Source organism: Crotalus tigris, unplaced genomic scaffold (genome assembly GCF_016545835.1).
Source record: "Crotalus tigris isolate CLP2741 ecotype Arizona unplaced genomic scaffold, ASM1654583v1 scf7180000018323.1251302, whole genome shotgun sequence".
Taxonomy (NCBI): domain Eukaryota; kingdom Metazoa; phylum Chordata; class Lepidosauria; order Squamata; family Viperidae; genus Crotalus; species Crotalus tigris.
Genome location: NW_024096943.1, coordinates 654,748 through 672,645, shown reverse-complemented (window position 1 = coordinate 672,645; position 17,898 = coordinate 654,748). Strand labels below are relative to the sequence as shown.

The 17,898-nt window shown below is 39.1% G+C and overlaps 2 protein-coding genes across 5 annotated transcripts in view; one reads left to right on the top strand and one right to left on the bottom strand.

Moving 5' to 3' along the window:
• The first annotated feature begins 6 nt into the window (after positions 1-6).
• On the top strand, positions 7-13,247 carry MVB12A (multivesicular body subunit 12A). The gene is made up of 9 exons (XM_039350368.1): positions 7-212; positions 3,736-3,834; positions 3,925-4,021; positions 6,580-6,706; positions 6,796-6,912; positions 9,104-9,195; positions 11,532-11,596; positions 12,650-12,706; positions 12,911-13,247. Exons 1-9 carry the CDS (start codon positions 147-149, stop codon positions 12,971-12,973), a joined length of 783 nt encoding a protein of 260 aa, XP_039206302.1. The 5' UTR covers positions 7-146; the 3' UTR covers positions 12,974-13,247.
• A 175-nt stretch (positions 13,248-13,422) lies between these two features.
• ATP13A1 (ATPase 13A1) overlaps positions 13,423-17,898 on the bottom strand; it is a 34,272-nt gene continuing 29,796 nt past the window's right edge. For all 4 annotated transcript variants that reach the window (XM_039350358.1, XM_039350359.1, XM_039350360.1 and 1 more), the window contains exons 23-26: positions 16,006-16,148; positions 15,672-15,783; positions 14,649-14,792; positions 13,423-13,846 (exon numbers count right to left, since the gene is read on the bottom strand). In XM_039350358.1, coding sequence (XP_039206292.1) covers positions 13,736-13,846; positions 14,649-14,792; positions 15,672-15,783; positions 16,006-16,148 — 510 coding nt within the window. In that variant the 3' untranslated portion in view covers positions 13,423-13,735. The remainder of the gene's footprint in view (positions 13,847-14,648; positions 14,793-15,671; positions 15,784-16,005; positions 16,149-17,898) is intronic.

The window sequence follows — 17,898 nt, the reverse complement described above, 5'->3', positions numbered from 1 at the left end:
CTAAGGGGCGGGTCGAAAAGCTCCAAGGAGTTTCGTTCTGTTCGCTTCCGGTAAAGTTCGACCTTTCTGTTCGGTGACGGTTTTATTCTTCTCGTATTTTAACGGCTTCCTGTGTCTGAAAACCGTTGAACCGTCCCAGAGCTGGCATGACCGCTCCGCTTACCGGGCTGGGCTGGACTTCATCCAATGTGCCGGTTGCTGGCTGGATTCCGGTGAGAAAAGCAGTCTCATCTCCGAGGGAAGAAACCTCTCTCTTCACGGCGGGAGCGGGAGGGTGAAGCTCGCGGTCTTTCTTTCCTTTCAGAGAGGCTAGGAAGAGAGGAAGAGCTCATTCCTACCGACCAACTTACGTTGCTGGCTCTTCTCCGAAGGCTTTCGTTTTCCCGGTTCTGCCTGCCTCTCTTTAAAAATAGAAGGCGGAAGAGCTATTTAAGAAGTCGGAAGCTTGAGTGGAGATTTCCGTACATACCAGAAACACGGTTTTTGTTACTGCTTGCTTAGTACAGGTAGTCTTCGATTTACAACAGCTCGTTTAGTGGCCATTCAAAGTTACAACGGCACTGCAAAATGTGACTTAGGACCGTTTTTCACAGTTACGATCTTGGTAGCGTGCCCATGATCGGGTGATCAAAATTCAGATGCCTGGCAACTGACTCATACTTCTGACCGTTGCTGGGTCCCAAAGTCATGGGATCGCCTTTTGTAACCTTCTGATGAGCAAAGTCAATGGGGAAGCCAGCTTCACTTAACCAGGTTATTAACTTATTAACTGCAGTGATTCACTTAATATCTGTGGCAAGAAGAGTTGTAAAACGGGGCAAAACTCACTTAACAAATGTCTCACTTAACAACAGAAACTTTGTGCTCAGTTGTGATCCTAAGCCCCTGAGCCAATGCTGGCTGCCCACTCACCCATTTTTAAACCAATAACATTTGTTATATGTTGAACATTAGTTTTACAGCGATAGGCTGACCCTATTTCTGCGATAGGCTGACCCCCTGAAACGATAGATTTGTTTGCGTGAACCCCCTTCCCGATCAATGAAGTGAAATAGTAAACCAGCTACCTGTGATTTGTAATGGCTGTATTCCTGTTAGTCAAGATTCAGACCAGTTTCTGGGACAGAAATAGCCTTGGATACTTTAGTCAGTTTGTTAAGTACTCCCCTGGTTTTTGATAACATTCTGGACCATCCACAAGACCTGGGTATTACCTGAGAGGATTGCCCCAGTCCTCAAAGAGAGTGCAGCCCTTGGATCCTTCAGGATGGGGTGTCACATGGTTAGTGCTTGCCCCAAAATTATATAGACTGCTGGGCAAAATCTTTTTAACAGGAATGAAATGTCAGTACACCAACATTCAGCTGTATGCCATGTCTCAAGGCTGAGCCAGGGATGCTATACAAACTCTTAATCCTGCATGGAAGCTGCTAGGATTTGAATGCAACATGTCAGACTAATCTTGCAGAGAATAAGTTGCTATACTCTAATAACTGCCTGATAATATTGGATTTAGTAATTAGATTCAATTAGATTTACTGTAATGCCCTCTGTATGAGGCAATTTATGGAGGCAATCTGGAAGCTGCAACTGGTCTAGAATGTGATGACAGGATTGTGGATGGATCAATCCAGCCATTGCAGGAGAATTCTTCTTTTGAAGTCATTGCACTACCTACTAGTATGCTTTCAGTCTCAAAATACCGTTAATCACGTACAAATCCTTGTATAGTATGGCTTTGGGATACATTAGATATCTCTTATTAAAGTTGAATTTGCCCATCCAGTAGTATCATTTCATGATGATGACTACTGCTGGGAGTCACTATCCCATTTGAAGTCCATGGGGCCTTGGCAGCTCTTTTGTACACCGATAGTTGTTCAAGCATACGGTTAATAGTCATAGTATATAATCATCTGACAGATCCCACTGTACCACAGGATCACTAAGTTCATTAAACAAAACCATATTTGGAGGGCCTTTTGGAAGGCCTACAGAGTTGGGGCCAACTTCCCCCCCCCCCGAGAAAGGATGTTCCACAGGGTGGGGGCCATGGCAAAAAAGGCTTTCCTCATAGGTCCTGTCAGACTATTTATTTATTTGTTAAATTTATTTGCTGCCTATCTCGCCATGGGGATGGAATTCCCTGGCTGACAAGATTCGCAAAATTCCTCTCAAGCCAAACTCAGTGGGACAGATAGATGTCACTAGGAAGAGGCGGTCCTTCAAATATGTTTGGGAGTTGGGGTAAGTTGGGAAGTGGCAGAGAGAAGAATCTGGGCAAGAATGGTGGTAAAAACAAAATCAAGGATTTGGAAAATTAAGGACTAATTTTAGAAAAAAATGAAAGGGGATAATTAAGAGGTTAAGACCTTCACCAAAGAGGTCTGAATAATAAGCAAATTAAGGAGGAAAATTGTTTTGAGTGGGATAAATCAATGTTATCCCAAATAATTGTTCTCTCTCTATGTTCAGTAAAAGCCATTTATTGATGAAAATGTATCTGTTGGAGTTTTAGTTAAGTCTACTTCTGAGCATCCTGTTATTAGAAAAGGAAACTTTGTAAATGGGAAAAATTGCTACTGAACAGGCTTAGCTGTGACAGATAAGGTAGCTAGATAGGTAGGACTTTGCAATGTCGCTGAAAGTGGCAGTGAGGAACAGATTCTAGAAGCAGGAGAGATCTGATCTCAGAGGGTGATTATTTGATAGCATTGGTGATGATAAATTGGTGAGGAATCATATTTGTTCTTTTTGTTAGTTATCAGTTTCCATAGGAATGAGAATACACTACCCCTATAAGCTCCAAACTGGTTTGGTTGTATTTAATTCTGACTTTGGTTCTTCTCTACTTCACTACTACCTAATGTCCTCTGTGTGTTCCACTTTTTTTATTAGCTACCTGCCCTGCCCAGTTTTCTCTTTTCATATTTTGCATCCATTTGCGATCTGATCAGTGGGTGAATTTCTGGATATTTCTTTAAACCAGTGGTTCTCAACCTGTGGGTTGGGATCCCATTTGGGGTCGAACAACCATTTCATGGGGGTCGCAAAACAATGCAGTCCGCCATTTTTCCCCCCCTTTTCCTTGGCTGTGCTACTCCCTTTTATTCTATTGGCTTTTGAAAGCCAATAGAATAGACTCTCTTGAATAGAGTCTAATTCTATTGGCTTTCAAAAGCCAATAGGAATTGTCCAGGCTGTCTCTACCCTGTTGAGCCCGCCAAAAGTCCCATTCTGCAAACGGTGCTGCACCAGTTGAGTAGTCCTCGACTTACGACCGGTTGGGGGTCGCGGCATTAAAAAGGTTGAGAACCACTGCTTTAAACAATGACACAGATCCTAATATTTAACTGCAGAATTTGTTTCATCTCTTCGTATGTGCACATACTTTTTATCGAAGCGAACCAAGCCTTTCCAATGTCATCCAACATTAAAAATATTTTCAGAGGAAATCTGTATGAGATTAATATTTTTTGATAAACCTAAACTGAAATACCTATTGCTATATTCTGAACATCAGAAGAGAGTTGTTTGTTCAGAATACTTCTATATGTGAAGTTGGGGACCTGTCAGCATAAGACAAGTCATTGGTAAATGACATACTTTGTGTGCATGAAGATTCAGGTTTAGTTTTATGAATCTCCAGGAAATATTGGGAGAATTCTTGCTCATGCTTTTTTGCCTTGTTTGATAAAAGTCTCTTTCTCCCCCCCTCCATCTCATTTTTCTTAGATCACAACAACTGTGGAAGGAGCACCTGCTAACTTCGGAAAAGGATTTGCACAAAAATATGGATATTACCTCTGCTTCACTGTATCTGTAGACGCTTTGGTAAGAAGGATGCTTTGATAAGAAGGTTGAAACTGAAGCTAGGTGCAGATAGTGTGGCTGATGACTATTTTGGAATCTGCTTCTTTCTAGAATCCAACTGGAGATGTATTATATGATGTTGTGATCCTGAGTGAGAAATCACCATTGCCTTCTGGATATGCATATGCTAAAGAATTTTTGGATTTAAGTGAGTCTGCCTGGCTATTTGGCTCATTTTATTCTGGTTTGTTCTAAACCTGCTATATTAGTCTAATATGTCCTAATAAACAGTGGCATGTAGTTTAGGGAAGAGCTATGTGCAAACATAACAACTAACCTGTAGCATTAACTACTGAATATTGCAAGTTATAATTATTATAAACATGGAAAATCATGACTGAAGTCTCATTTTTTAAAAAAAATGAATATGACATAAAATAGAATTTCTAATAGGGTTTATTTCCATTTTCTAATGAAAGATGCTGTAATGACTGTGACTGTTACAATGCTTCTGTTCCCTAAAGTGAGAGATGCCCATCTGTTTGTACATATTTGTGTTTCATTCCATTACAGGTAGTCCTTGATTTACTACCAGTCATTTTATGAGTGTTAAAAGTTATAGCAGCTACCGAATGAGTGCTTTATGGCTCAAAATGCACTCCCAGCGGGTACTTTACAGCCCATAAAGCACTCCCAGGAGTTGTAAATGGTTGTGCTGTCCCCAGCAGTCATTTGATTGCATTTTGGACGGGTCAGCTTTATGATCAGTGGTGGTACTCTGCAGTCATATGATCATGATTTACGATATTTTTTGCCAGTTTCTGGCAAAAAACAAGCATTCAAATGAATGGGTTCGCTTAATGACAGTCCTAAAAGAGGCCACAAAATTACTTCCAGTCATGTGGATGCTTTGATTTACGACAGTAGCAGCTTACAACCAGATTTCCAGTCTCAATTACCACTGTAAGTTGAGAACTACCTATATGAGTGATCATGAATTCAATTTTCTTTTTCTACCATTCCCTGTTGCTTTGACAAAGCAACATTTTGTGTTGCAATGGGATTTTTTTTCCTTCTCTTTACAGTGGTGAATTGTGCAAATGAACATAATGCCCAAATCTATTTCCAACGTAACTTTGTGATTGGGACAAACTATCAAATGTCATTATTGTGGCAAACGTTCATTAATCTTATTCTTTTTTTAGGAGTTAGATTTTTGTATGTAAAAAGAGAAAAAAATACAAAACCTTATATTTTATATTGAATACTTATTAGACACACGTAGTTATGTGTATTGTTATTTTAATTTAAATTTATAGAAAAAAGTAGGAAATTAAATATATTTAATTAAATATGCAAGCTTACCATGTGCTTATTATGTAGTTGAAATTTCTCTATAGGACTCTTAGCAAAAAAATCTTATCCAAAAAATCAAAATATAATTGATGGAGAACTATTATTATAGGACTACTATTTTATAATGCACATGTTAAATTCTATAGTATTTGAAAGTCTAGTTTGCTAGTCCATATCTAGATACATTTTGTTCTGTTCCTGAATAATTTCCATAAAGTCAGTTAAAAAGCCCTTGAATCTTCAAAGATAGGGTGTGTGCGTGCACGCTCACATGTAAGCATGCGTGCATCTTCCATATGTGTAGCACTTCATAATAGATTTGGCTGGTCTTTGTCATTAAAGAAACTTACATGCATCATGTGAAAACAATTTGTGGTTTAAGCATTCTGCATTGGCACTTTGCGTTAGTACATTTTCAAATTGTTCGCTATTTTTATTAAGAGTAGGCTTGCAGGCCCTTCTTAGGTGGCCATTAGAACACCATACACATACTTTTGACAAAAAAGACCATATGCACACATTCAGCTACAAAAGACCAGTGTCTGACAGAATGATTTTTCAAGTTTCTTTTTATAAGCAGTCCTCAGCTTATGACCACATTTGAGACTGGAAGATCTGTCGTTAACAGGTGTTAGTGAGGCATCAGGTGTCTGCACCCAATTTTATGCTTTTTTTCACAGTCATTAAGCAAATCATCCTGGTCATTAAGCAAACCATCACATGACCAATTATTTTTGACCTTCCCTGCCAGCTTCCTCCCCATTAATCTTACTTCGTCAGAAGCTGACTGGGAAGGTTGCAAAAGATGATCACATGAACTCTGGATTGTTGCAACTGTTGTAAATGCGAGCCAATTGCCAAATGCCCATATTGTGATCATGTGACCACATGGCGCTGCAGCGATTGTGTTGAGGAGCAGTCATAAGTAACTTTTTTCAGCACCATCATAACTTTGGTAGCTAAACAAATGGTTGTAAGTCAAGGACTATCCCTAAATAAGAAACATCTAGATTGAAGGCATCTATTTTACTGAATCCATCAGAAAATAAGCCAAAATGTCTTCCTACTAATGCTGCTATGACCATTGCAGGATATTATTAATTTTTAAAATGCATTCATCCAGTGCAAAAAGTTTTTTTTCCCCAACTTAATTTAGAGCATCTGATGTGTTTATATATACATTTGGAAATAACATAGAAGTGGACGTAAAACTAGCCTTCATAGAACAATGTACAGATTTTCTGCAATAAATGGAGTTATGTTTAGGCATTATCAATCAAAAGATGACATTTTGCTTGTACCTGGGCCTTTCTTGGATGCATACAGCAATTTTCCTGCTTCTGAAGGCAGAATGCCTGTTGTTCCAATGTCCTTTGATTGGACACTTATTTTTCTGTCTCTTATTTATAGAAACCTCTGTCTCTAAGAAGAAGAGGCTATGTGTCAAGCTGATCCCAATGGGTGTGGCAGAAACAGCTGTCTGTGGCATCATGCTAAGCAGCAAGAGCAAAGTGATCCCCAATTACATACGCGTTGGGTGAGGTGCTGCTATCCATGTCCTCTGCCCTCGCACATTGTCTCAGTTTTAAAAGACTTACAAATTTTATTTATCTTCCTCTCACCTAGGGAAATAAGTGGTTTTGCCCTTTGGTGTAAAAAAGAACACATAAACAAACCTAAACCCCTTCCCAAAGCAAGGAGTATCAGTCTAGAAATGAACCAGCTTTCATTAGAAACAGCAAAGTAAGTTTTGATCATTTTTTCCTTATATAATAGAACCTGCACATTTTGGTGTGATTTGTCATATTTTTTTCAGTAACGTGTATCTAATACAAAATGTGGAAACATTATGTCATGTAACAGTACTGTTGGCTGCTTCCATTAGTTTATCCGTCTCTTGGACTACATATGAACCAAGATAACTTTGTCATCAGGCAAAAAGCAGCCTGAGTGGGTTTGTAGGACTAAAGAAAAAGGCCTATAAAAAGATTGACGATAGCAGAACCAGAAAGATGGGGTCTTAAGCAATGTTGGGAAGAGATTTCTTAACATTAAGAATCTTGTGAGGATGGTTACGATTGCGCCTCAGAATGCTAGATGAAATAAATAAGCAGTATTTATTTGTCTACTTCTGGAAGCATCTAAGTTAGATTTTTTTTTAAGATAAAATAAGGATAATGGAGAACAATACAGAGAAATTAGATATTCTTGCTTGCTTTCAGAAATCGTGGGTGCTCCATCACTGGAGGTTTTTAAGAAAAGACTAGACAATCACTTGTCTGAAATGGTGTAGTTTCTCCTGCTTGAGCAGGGGGCTGGACTAGAAGACCTCCAAGGTCTCTTCAGCTCCTATTCCTATTATTTCTATTTCTCTTCTATTTACAGAAGTGAGGATAATTTTAGGTTAAAAGTTAGTGAAGCTTTCATTCATGAGGTAAATTAATTAAAACCTCATGCATCAGAAGACAAGGACAAGCTCAGATATACTGATTGTGTAAAAATGGTAGCAGTTAATTGACCTATAAAAATACATTCAGTAAAACAAAATTAACCCCTAACATCAGTAACTGTTGGTAACCATTTGTGGGCAAAGTTTCCACATAGTGTAGCAGCATTTTGCTACTTATAGGGGTAGATTAATCCTGGTTGTCTAACAAATATTGCAAATAAAAATTATTGGAGTGCCCTGGTAATTTAGATAAATCGGGCAATCAATTAATGGCAATGTCTTGTAGAACTAACAGTACAAGAGAACATGGGCTGTGGTTTCTATGGCAAAAAAGATAACAAGTAATGAATGAATGAATAACTACTGCAAAAATTAATTGTCCAGAGTAGAATGTTGGATTTGTAAAGTTAATTGATCCCTGTGTGCATACACATAAAAACTATTCTGTATCCAAATCAGATCAATAAGAAGTTTTTGTGCTAGGTTACAAGAAAAACAGAAGCTTATCCATGCTTACAGATAGTTCTCATTTAACAACTACAACTGGGATTGTAATCTTAGTTGCTGATTGAAGTAGTCATTAAGCAAGATACCACGAGACTGTTTACTCAGTGATGGCAATCTAAGCACTCTTGGTTGGAGTTGTTAAACATTCTCATGGGTTGTTATGCAAACTGAGTCCTAGGCAAAGACTGCAGGTGGCCTCAGGACAATGGGGAGACACTTGGGCCTCCATTACTTTCCTGAGGCATCCCATGCTTCTTACCTTACTGTGCTGCTTCTCCACTCGGGCTGAAAATCCTGCTTGGATTTCAGCTTCCTTTTGCCTAGGAGCTGGCTGAAAGAGCTCCCTGCCAAACCATTTCAGCTTCGTGCAAGCAGGCATGAAGGATTTTAGCTCCAGGGGAGCAGGCCCAAAGGATTTTAGTTCCGTGCAAGCATGCCTGGAGCCAAAATCCTTTGGCAGTGCCCAAGGGAGTGCCTATGATTGCACTTGGTAGTCAGTTATAAGTGCGAGCAGGTTGCAAAATACCTAGCTTGCAATTACATGACTGGAGTTTGTGTGTGTGTGTGTGTGTGTGTGTGCGCGCGCATATGACATTTGTAATAGTTGGAACTGTTTTACAAATTGTAAAGCACTCTTTCCGAGGCCTTTGTTAATTCACACTGTTGCTAAGCAAAATCCCATTGTGTTCAGTGGCTCTTACTGCCAATATGATTAGGTCTTCTGTTTCTGTTGAGTCATTATCTTAGTTTCACCATATACTCATTGACCCCGCATCTAATAAGCAAGTATCTCCGGTAAACTTGCTCTTGTACTGTTTTAACTTATACATTTACAATTATTGCTAGGGCAAATATTTGTTTTTGAGGTGCTGCAAGCACCTATGAAAGCTGATAAGAGATACTGGGGAATGATTGAAACAATACAGTTCATAACCTACTAAGAAGACTGCATGTATTTCTTCATTTTAATCCTTTCAGCGTAGACCCTCTTTCTATTGGCTCCAAAAGACAAGCTACCATTAAGAAAAATGAATCTATATACGATACATCAAGTACCTGTGGTATTTCAGGTAAGGATCGTCTATTCAAGGAGATAAAGCATATTTTGCTTCTATGGGAGAATGAAGCATAGAACTGAACTTCAAGAAATGTTCCAGTAGGTATATTTGTTCTTGAAATTTGGCATGGTTCATCCCGTAGGTCTTTTTTATAACTAAGGTGGAATGTGAACTTTTGTTATATACAGCCTAATAATGTGAGGACTACCTTATTTGTTTACATTTGTCAGGATAGAACTAATGCCATGGTTAAAGATTAATATCTCTTCATAGGAAGATGTTGTTTTTTGCTTATAGGAGGAAAACAGTTCTGAAATTGGGAGTCCTTTTAACTTTAGATTTATCCAATTATACCATGTTTTCCCGAAAATAAGACCCACCCAGAAAATAAGCCCTAGCCTGATTTTTTGGCATGTGCTTAATACAAGCCTTACTCCCAAAATAAGCCCTAGTTAAGCGCCTGCCCACACCGTCCCACCGTCTGGTTGCTCGCTGCGGCAATGGGGCAGAAGAGCGCACATCGCACCAGTGCCACCGTCACGAGGTGAGGAGAGGCAGGTGGGGGGTGTGGAGCTGCCCCAATGCCCCGCACCTGCTTACCTCAGGGCCCTATGTGTTTGTGAATCACGCTGTTTCCAAGCGCCCCATAGGCACCCAAACACTTTTCACCCAGAGAGAGACTGGAAGCTTCGTTTGCTTGCAAATGGGGCGCTTGGAAACTGAGTGCTTGGTGTCTTTAGTCATATTACATTATCTGTTCATATTTAATACGCTACTAGATTAAAGTGAACAAGATAAAATTAAATCCAGACCAGAATGATCACTGACATGGGATCTGGGATGTAATGTGTTCTGGAAAGAATTGCATCCTTTGAAAGATCAAGTTTGAAACTTTATAGTGCTTTCTAATTTTGCATTAATCCTGATTTTTCTCAGAGCAATACTGACACCAGCCTCAGCCCTTCTTAAGGCAGTCCAGCTTATCATAGAAGAGGTCAGTTTAAGGGTGACAGCTTGATTAGTGGAACATGATATAGTAATTGAACATTGAACAAACCTACACTAATTGTCAGTTATTTTCTTGACATATAGTCCTTGACTTATGATCAAAATTTCTGTTGCTAAGTGAGAAAGTTGCTACATATTAAGAATTTTGCCCCATTTTACGACCTTACTTGCCACAGTTGTTAAGTGAATCCCTGCAGTTGTTAAGTTAGTAACACGGTTGTTAAGTGAATCTGGTTTTCCCATTGACTTTGCTTGTCAGAAGATCGCAAAAGGGGATCACATGACCCCAGGATATTGCAACCGTCATAAATATGAGTTAGTTGCCAAGCATCCAAATTTTGATCAACCGACCATGGTGCTGAGCAGGATTTAGGGGAGAGTATCAATATACAGATGGCCCCTCTGTCTCTGGTCACTTGTAGTCCTGGATGCAGGGTCAGGAAAGGACAGCAAGGACAACACCCAATGTCCTAACCCACCCAAGAACATACGATATCTTTAGGGAACAGCCGAATAGGAACATGTTTAGCTACTTCTGCTTTCTCCCTTATGTACAGTGTGCCAGACTTACTCGGTGCAATCTTTATCTTATGTGTGTCAGCTTTGCTAGATAGGTTGCTTATGAATAAATAAGGATTGCTTAAGAATAAATACAAGGATTTCTTGTCATTCATTGCTCGTCTCATTTAGAAGGGTCCGTCTCTATTCAGCTGAATAAACATGTAAATTTGAAGGCAACTTCTGGTTTCCTGTATTTCTTTAACCAGCAAAACCTCAGAACTTGCATATCAATGGGGATGCCATAATGGTCATAAGTGTGAAAAACATCATAAGTCACTTTTTTCAGTGCCATTGTAACATGGCTGTAATTTGAGGGCTACCTGTATTCCCCGAATCTGCCTGTTTTGCAACTTTCTGGAATTCTGTTGAAATGAGGCTGTAGATAGTGATGCAGCTTCCTACATTTTGTGCATCAATTATTGCACTTAAGATATCCATCCTGTGAATTATGTTACATTTTCCAAGTTTTGGTGGAGTGGCCTCTGGAAAACATTTCTTTTGCAGTGATTTCTTGTACAGCACAGGGAAAGAGCTGTGTTGCTTTTTCTTGGGTTTAGAAAATCTATGACGGTATTTCTGTAAACTCGGTGTTTGAATTACAAGTATTTTGTTATATTTTATATAACATCATTTTTAACCTTTTATTATTGTAACAAGTTTTTAACCTTTCACTACAGTATTATGATTTGTTGTGTGCCACCTCGCTGATCTGTAAATAATCACCCATTTTAAAATCTGGTTACTTTTCTGGCAATCTGAACTATTTGTTTCCTTCTTAGCCATAGATGGGGTCCCCTTTACTCTGCATCCTAAGTTTGAGAACAATGTCACCCATGGTACCACTGTAAGTATTTTCTGTTGGAGTCATGTAACAGTGTAAAGGAAAAAAATAGATGAAAACCATAGATTTTTCTAGGAACACACATCTATTGCTTCCTTATGCAAAGTTCATTATTCTGGAAATGAAACTTGCCAAAAATATTGTTCCCCCCCCCCCCGGGCCATGTCATTCCAGAAGAGTCAGCTTCTAGAAATGGGTCTCTAAACTGGAAGTAGCTTGAAGATGTTTCAGATATGTATGGAAATGGTATATGACAGTGGTGGCGAACCTATGGCACGGGTGCCAGAGGCGGCACTCAGAGCCCTCTCTGTGGGCACGCGCATTGTCGCCCCAGTCCTAGGCCTTCAGCTGGGTTTTATGAAACCTTTTCGCTTCAGGCCTCCGCCGCCATGTGCAAAAAAAGGGGGGATTTCAATCAGTCAATTTCAACTTCTCGCGGGGAAAAAAAGATCTTGCAAAGTTGGGATTGATTGAACTTTTTTGTTACCATCGCAGCCACGCCCACCCAATGGGCCACACCCAACAATGCATAAGTGGGTTTTGGGTTGCAGTTTGGGCACTCGGTCTCTAAAAGGTTTGCCATCACTGGTATATGAGTTCCATTCCCAGAGTGATATATGTCTAGCTTTCTCCAACTGACTACCACTCAATATTCCCAGCCAACATGGTCAGCAGTGATCTTCGCACAGATGATATATGAAAAAATCCAATAAATATAATTTAAAAGAATTGAGGAAATACAGATAATATACTGGGGAAAATGTAGTGTAACCTGTGTCAGGTGGAGTGCCGACAACTGTCACAATTACTTTTAAAAAGCTTACTAGAAGACTTGAGTGAGCTTTCTCTCACCTAATTCAATTAAATTGAATGTTGCTAATGAGAAAACATGTTTTCCTGTAGCTGTTTTGGAGTAAGGATTGTAAGAATAGAAGGTCCATTGAATCTACTTAATGCAGGAATTAGTTTAAATTCTAGTAATATTGATAGGAATAATTTCTGTAAATTGCAATATAGATTAATTGGCTAATGACTGAATTTGTTTTTATTTTCTAGGCCCTTTCAATATTTAAAAACTTTCACATCAAGTCTCTTGCTGACATTGAGAAAGAGGTGAGCAAAAATTAAGATTAACTCAGACCTGGATCCTTGTTCCATTCAGATCCAAGCTACACAATTTTGTTTAGCAAAGTCAACTGTGTCATTTTCTTACACATGTATTCATGTATTATTAGCTGAGCTGCAGGTCTTTCTGGTTTTGAATATGGGGGATCTTGCTTTTTTGTAACCATATTTTTTTGTTTTGCTTTTCTGTAGTATGACTACAGTTTTGTAATTGAAAGAACTGCAGCTGCCAGACTCCCACCCACCATTTCATAGCATCAATCATTTCCTGGAGAGTTCTTGCCACTAGGGGCTTATGGGTGGTCAAGCTGACTCAACTAAGCTGATGGAATACCTGCTTCAAAGGGATCGTGCTGTTGGGGACACTGCTTTACTAGCTGAAACTAGTATAATTGTAATCCTGCTGATATTATATTTTGCTACAGGTTACGAGTTGGACTACTTTTGTATACACTTTTTCCAAGCATCATATCTATTTTCTTTGCAAAGAAAAATGTAATAAAAGTAAAAGGCTTATTCTACCAGCAAAGTTATCTCTGTACTTAGTTCCGCCTATTTCAAACATGCTGAAATGTGTATTACTGCCAATAATGATGTTTATGAAAAATGGAAAGATATTGCTCTATTGTTTAGACAATTCTCACATCAAAACAAGATTCAATATGGGAAGGGGGGGGGGGGAAGTAAGAAAAAAGAAAAAAAAATCCTTGTTCCAAAATGCACTGATTGCCGTTTTATTATCAAATCTCATGACCAACCTTTCTAGGAGGAGTGAAGAGGCAGTACAAAGGTTAACAACTGCTGCTCTGTTTGGCAGACTTGTGAAGATTAATGTAGGCCCTTGCACAACTTTTGCTGTGCTTTCCAGACTTAACACAATAAAAATTGGCTTGCCAGTCCCAAACTGGAATAAAACAGCTATCAAAGAATAAATATTCCTTCCGTAGTGCTGTATTTCGGTGGTATCTCTTTCTGGCTGTCCTTCACTTCACTTCTGCGAAGGGAGAAGAATGAGTCTCAAGAAGGCACTTTGAGCTTTGTGCTGCCTAATAGGAATTGCAGCATCCTGTCTATGAGCAGAGCAATGAAGAAGTTGGCCACCAGTACTTTAGTGATCACTAGTTTAAACTGAAATAGAAAAAAAACAAAAAAACCAAGATGTACCAAGTCCCAGAAAGAACATTTTCCCTATCGCATTCAAATCTAGTTAAGTATCAAGCCTGGAATGAAAATTTTTTCTATAGTCTTGAAATAAAGATGGGAGTTGATCTTGTAAATCAGTAAGCAAGGAATTTATTATTAAGCTGGTCATCTGTCCCATTCATATTTTTAGTAGACAGAAATCTATTATTGGTAACTATAAGCAGCATATAGCTACAACATTCTTTTGGTTATATTTTTAATTTGTTATAGGGAAAATTAACTCTGAAGAAGTTTTACAAACACACTTTCACTACATTGCTAGGCCTGCCAACTCCTATTCCAAAACACCTGGAGTCCACAAGACTGCCTACACTTAGTCTTACTCACTATATTATGTCTGAGTAATTTTCAGTTCTCCCCCCAAAACACATTATACCTTGCCTCAAATATCATTTGTCCTGAACAAAAACAAACCTGTTTTTTTGTTCTCCAAGCCCCTGCATTAAGTAAATATTTTTCTAGGATCAATATAACCATGCAGCAGATGCAGGAGTTTAGTGAGTCATAACACTGTGGACCTCCTAGTCTTCAGACTACTGTGCATTTGCTGGAAGTAAAGTACTCATCAAAACACCTCCAGTTCAAAAAAGAGGTTTGAACTACTGCAACCCAGAACTTGTCTATCTTAACACTATAGCAGTTTTCCCCCCCCCACCTCTTTAATTTCTACAGCTAGTTGGAAAAGAGATATTAGAGGATAGGCCTAGCAAAGGTCTTCCTTACTCACCTCTGTTGGGATTTCCACAAGTCCAAATTGTTCATTAAACTCTGGGGAGGAGCCAGTCAAAAGGGCGACAATTGCTAATCCTGAAATGATGATGCTCCATAGCAGAGGTTTGTTTTCCCTTAGACTTTCCATGAATGGGTGGCCCTAGATAAATAAAACCAGGGTGTGGAAAGATGGCCAAACTATATTAGTAATTTAGGGGTAGAACTGAAACCTAAACTGCAGATGTCATACAACATACTATTAAAAGGTTGTCTTGTTTTACCACTAATCGAGGTATACTTTCTTTGGCAAGACTTTTCTTACAAAACTGAAGAGTATTCTCATGTCATAATACTGTGGCTACACGTGGCAACAGCCTCACCTTCGCTGTGAGGTTTTATTATGACAGAGAGCACATTTTTCACTTACAGGTGAAAGTGCAAGTGTGTATCCAACCTATCTTAGTCAAATAGGACTGAGGAATTGCTAAAAGGGCCTGGCATCCCCCTTGATCTCCTTTCATGATCAATTGGAGTTCTGTAAAAGATTCTCGGAAATTCATTATGTATGCAACTGCCATTAGGATCATTTTAATCTGCTTGTAATGATTTTTTATTCTTCTAGAATCATTCCCCTTAAGATAAGGACAATGCACCTCCAAATTCTGAAATCTGGGACTGATCCCAGTTTCCATAAATACACATTTCATTTATATGGCTAGCCATCTTGTAGCCATGACTTTGGATGGCTAACAATTAAAATGCCCTAAAAAGAACAAAAAGCACCCCAATTAAAAGCAGCAGCCAAAACCATTCATAACATTCAAACTACAAAATGGGCTCATCCATATGATCTATACTCTCTGCCATTCAGAATAAGGAGAAATATGACAATAATAATTTGAAGTTTTCCTGTAATGTCCTGTTTAAATTTGGTTTCATCATGGGCACCTACTGCTTGCAATGCAAGGTCCTAGCACTATATGAATCAGGAGATAAAGTATTGGCAATCACAAAATTATAAAAACTAAGCAAATGTTACCTTATAGTTAATGGCAAATGTAGCCATCTGCATGGCCATGGACATGATGTAAACAGTGCTATTCACAAGACTGGGTTCAAACTCCTTATAGAGATCCACAAAGTCTTCTTTCCTTAAAGAAACAGAAAGATCCTTGAACGTTTTTCTCAGCCCTTCCAGGCTTGAGTATCCTCCAGATGACCTGACTTCCACTCAGAATTCTAGAAGCGTGGACATCACTGAAAATTCTGGGATCTGAAGGCCACACATCTGGAGAACACCTGTATTTCCTTACAACTCAGGCATTTTTACTTCTGATTCCATACCCTCATATTTAAATCCAAGCAGCACTCACTTGGTCTCACTGCGGGCTTGTGCACCCCGATACAGATACACCAGACTGACAAAATGGACCATAAATTGTAGCAGCACTGTAAGAACTGTGTACAGATTGAAGATATTAGGGAGTGGACGCTCTTGGGAGAGGGTCTTCAGAGGCTGGAAACGAGAAGAAATAGGTCAGGGTTAGAATTCTATAGGAACTCTGGAGCCTGACTCTTATTCACTTGGGAAGCAGCCTGCAGGATGATTACTTTGAAAATGACCCCCTAGAAGAAAAGGCCTGTCAACCTGTTGAAAGAATTGAGACCCAGAAATCAAAAGAAAGCCTGTCTTTGCCGGTTCAAATCCATTTTGAAAATTGCTTTGCGTGCACACAAGTGCTATAAGCTAAGTAGTTCTCATCAGTTTTCAAAGTCAGTTTTGACTCCTGGCGACAGCCTAGACAAGTCCATGTAGTTTTCTTGGTAAGGTTTTTGCAAGATTTTAGTTTGCCCTTGCCTTCTTCCTAGAGCTGAGAGAGGGAGACTGGCCCAAGGTTCGTTCCTGGCGTGGAAAATGTCTGACCTTGAAACGGTCACCCTTGGATTATATGCCTTGGGTGCTCTCAGCATGAGGCAAAAGAGGTGTTTTGACAGGTTTCAAGATCAGAGCAAAATGTGCAGTTTTGTTGAGTGTGAAACAAATTGTGTCAGTTTCAAATATGGTGTACTGAACAGGGCTGCTTTATACCTTTATACAACTAAGTCACTGCAGTAGCCAGAATCAGTGGTGAAGTTTATATCTTCTGCTTACTTTTATATTATTACTTTTGCAACTCAACTAGTGCCAGCGGTCTCTTGTTTTAGAGCGATATGCAAGCAAAAATATAAGCAATGAACAACACTTAATTTTGATAAGGGTATGCCAAAGACAGGCAACACTCCACACAAAAAACAAAGAAACATATCACATCTATTCCCTGATCTAGGGGGTTCAAGTGTCCATAAAAATTAGATGAAACCCCCTTTTTTAAAAAAAAAATCAAAGCATTAAAAAAAATCTAAGAGAAAATGTTCTATTCTCTGTTGAGAAGGGCAGCAGGCATTTTTGATACCGAATTTTAATCCAAACATTTATTTTTCAGTGGATGAGATATGTGTCTACAAAGTTTCCTATTGGGGAGTGAGTTTAATGTTTTCAAAATATTTGAAAAGAATTTCCTTGACCAAATTTTCTGTAATTTGGTTCAGCATAGATGTCTACCCAATTTTACTCCAGGGAAAAAATTTTGTTCCACTGAAACTAAACTTCAGTCATTAAAGTATGGTTTGGGGTTATTGATTCTTAGCTGGAAAAAGAAAATCTAAGTAGTTCTCACTTATCAACCACAATGGGAACTGGCAATTTTCTCTCTAAGCAGCACAGTATTCATGGTGATATCATTTGACCAGGACAACTTATTGTCATTTTCAGATATAGTCCTTAAATATGACATTACATGACTGCAACTTCCTGCTGACTTTCCCATTTACTTTTCTTGGCAGAAGCCAGCTATTAAGGTTGCAAATGGCATGGGGGGGGGGCTTCAACCATGGGGGGGCTTCAACCATTGTAATTATGCCCTGGTTGCCAAACACCCAAATTGCAATCACATGACCATGGGATGGCCGCAACTTCAATTACTGATCACTGAATGAGTGATTGGTATAAGTGAGAACAATTCCTTGCATTTTCTTTTAGGTTTGTGCACATCCTTACATGCCACAGAACCAAACTTTATGGCCAGCTTACTGCCTTAAGAAGGTTCTAGTAGTCTATTGAAGTCTAATGCAGAGGTCCCCAACCTTTTTGGCGCCAGGGACTGATTTCATGGAAGACAATTTTTCCATGGACCCGGGGGGGGAGGGGGGAAGAGATAGGTTTCAGG

Coding starts and splice junctions, on each gene's coding strand:
- MVB12A (XM_039350368.1), top strand. CDS start 147: ATGACCGCTCCGCTTACCGGGCTGGGCTGGACTTCATCCAATGTGCCG. Junction 3,835..3,924: donor CTGTATCTGTAGACGCTTTG/GTAAGAAGGATG, acceptor GCTTCTTTCTAG/AATCCAACTGGAGATGTATT. Junction 9,196..11,531: donor AAGTACCTGTGGTATTTCAG/GTAAGGATCGTC, acceptor TTTCCTTCTTAG/CCATAGATGGGGTCCCCTTT.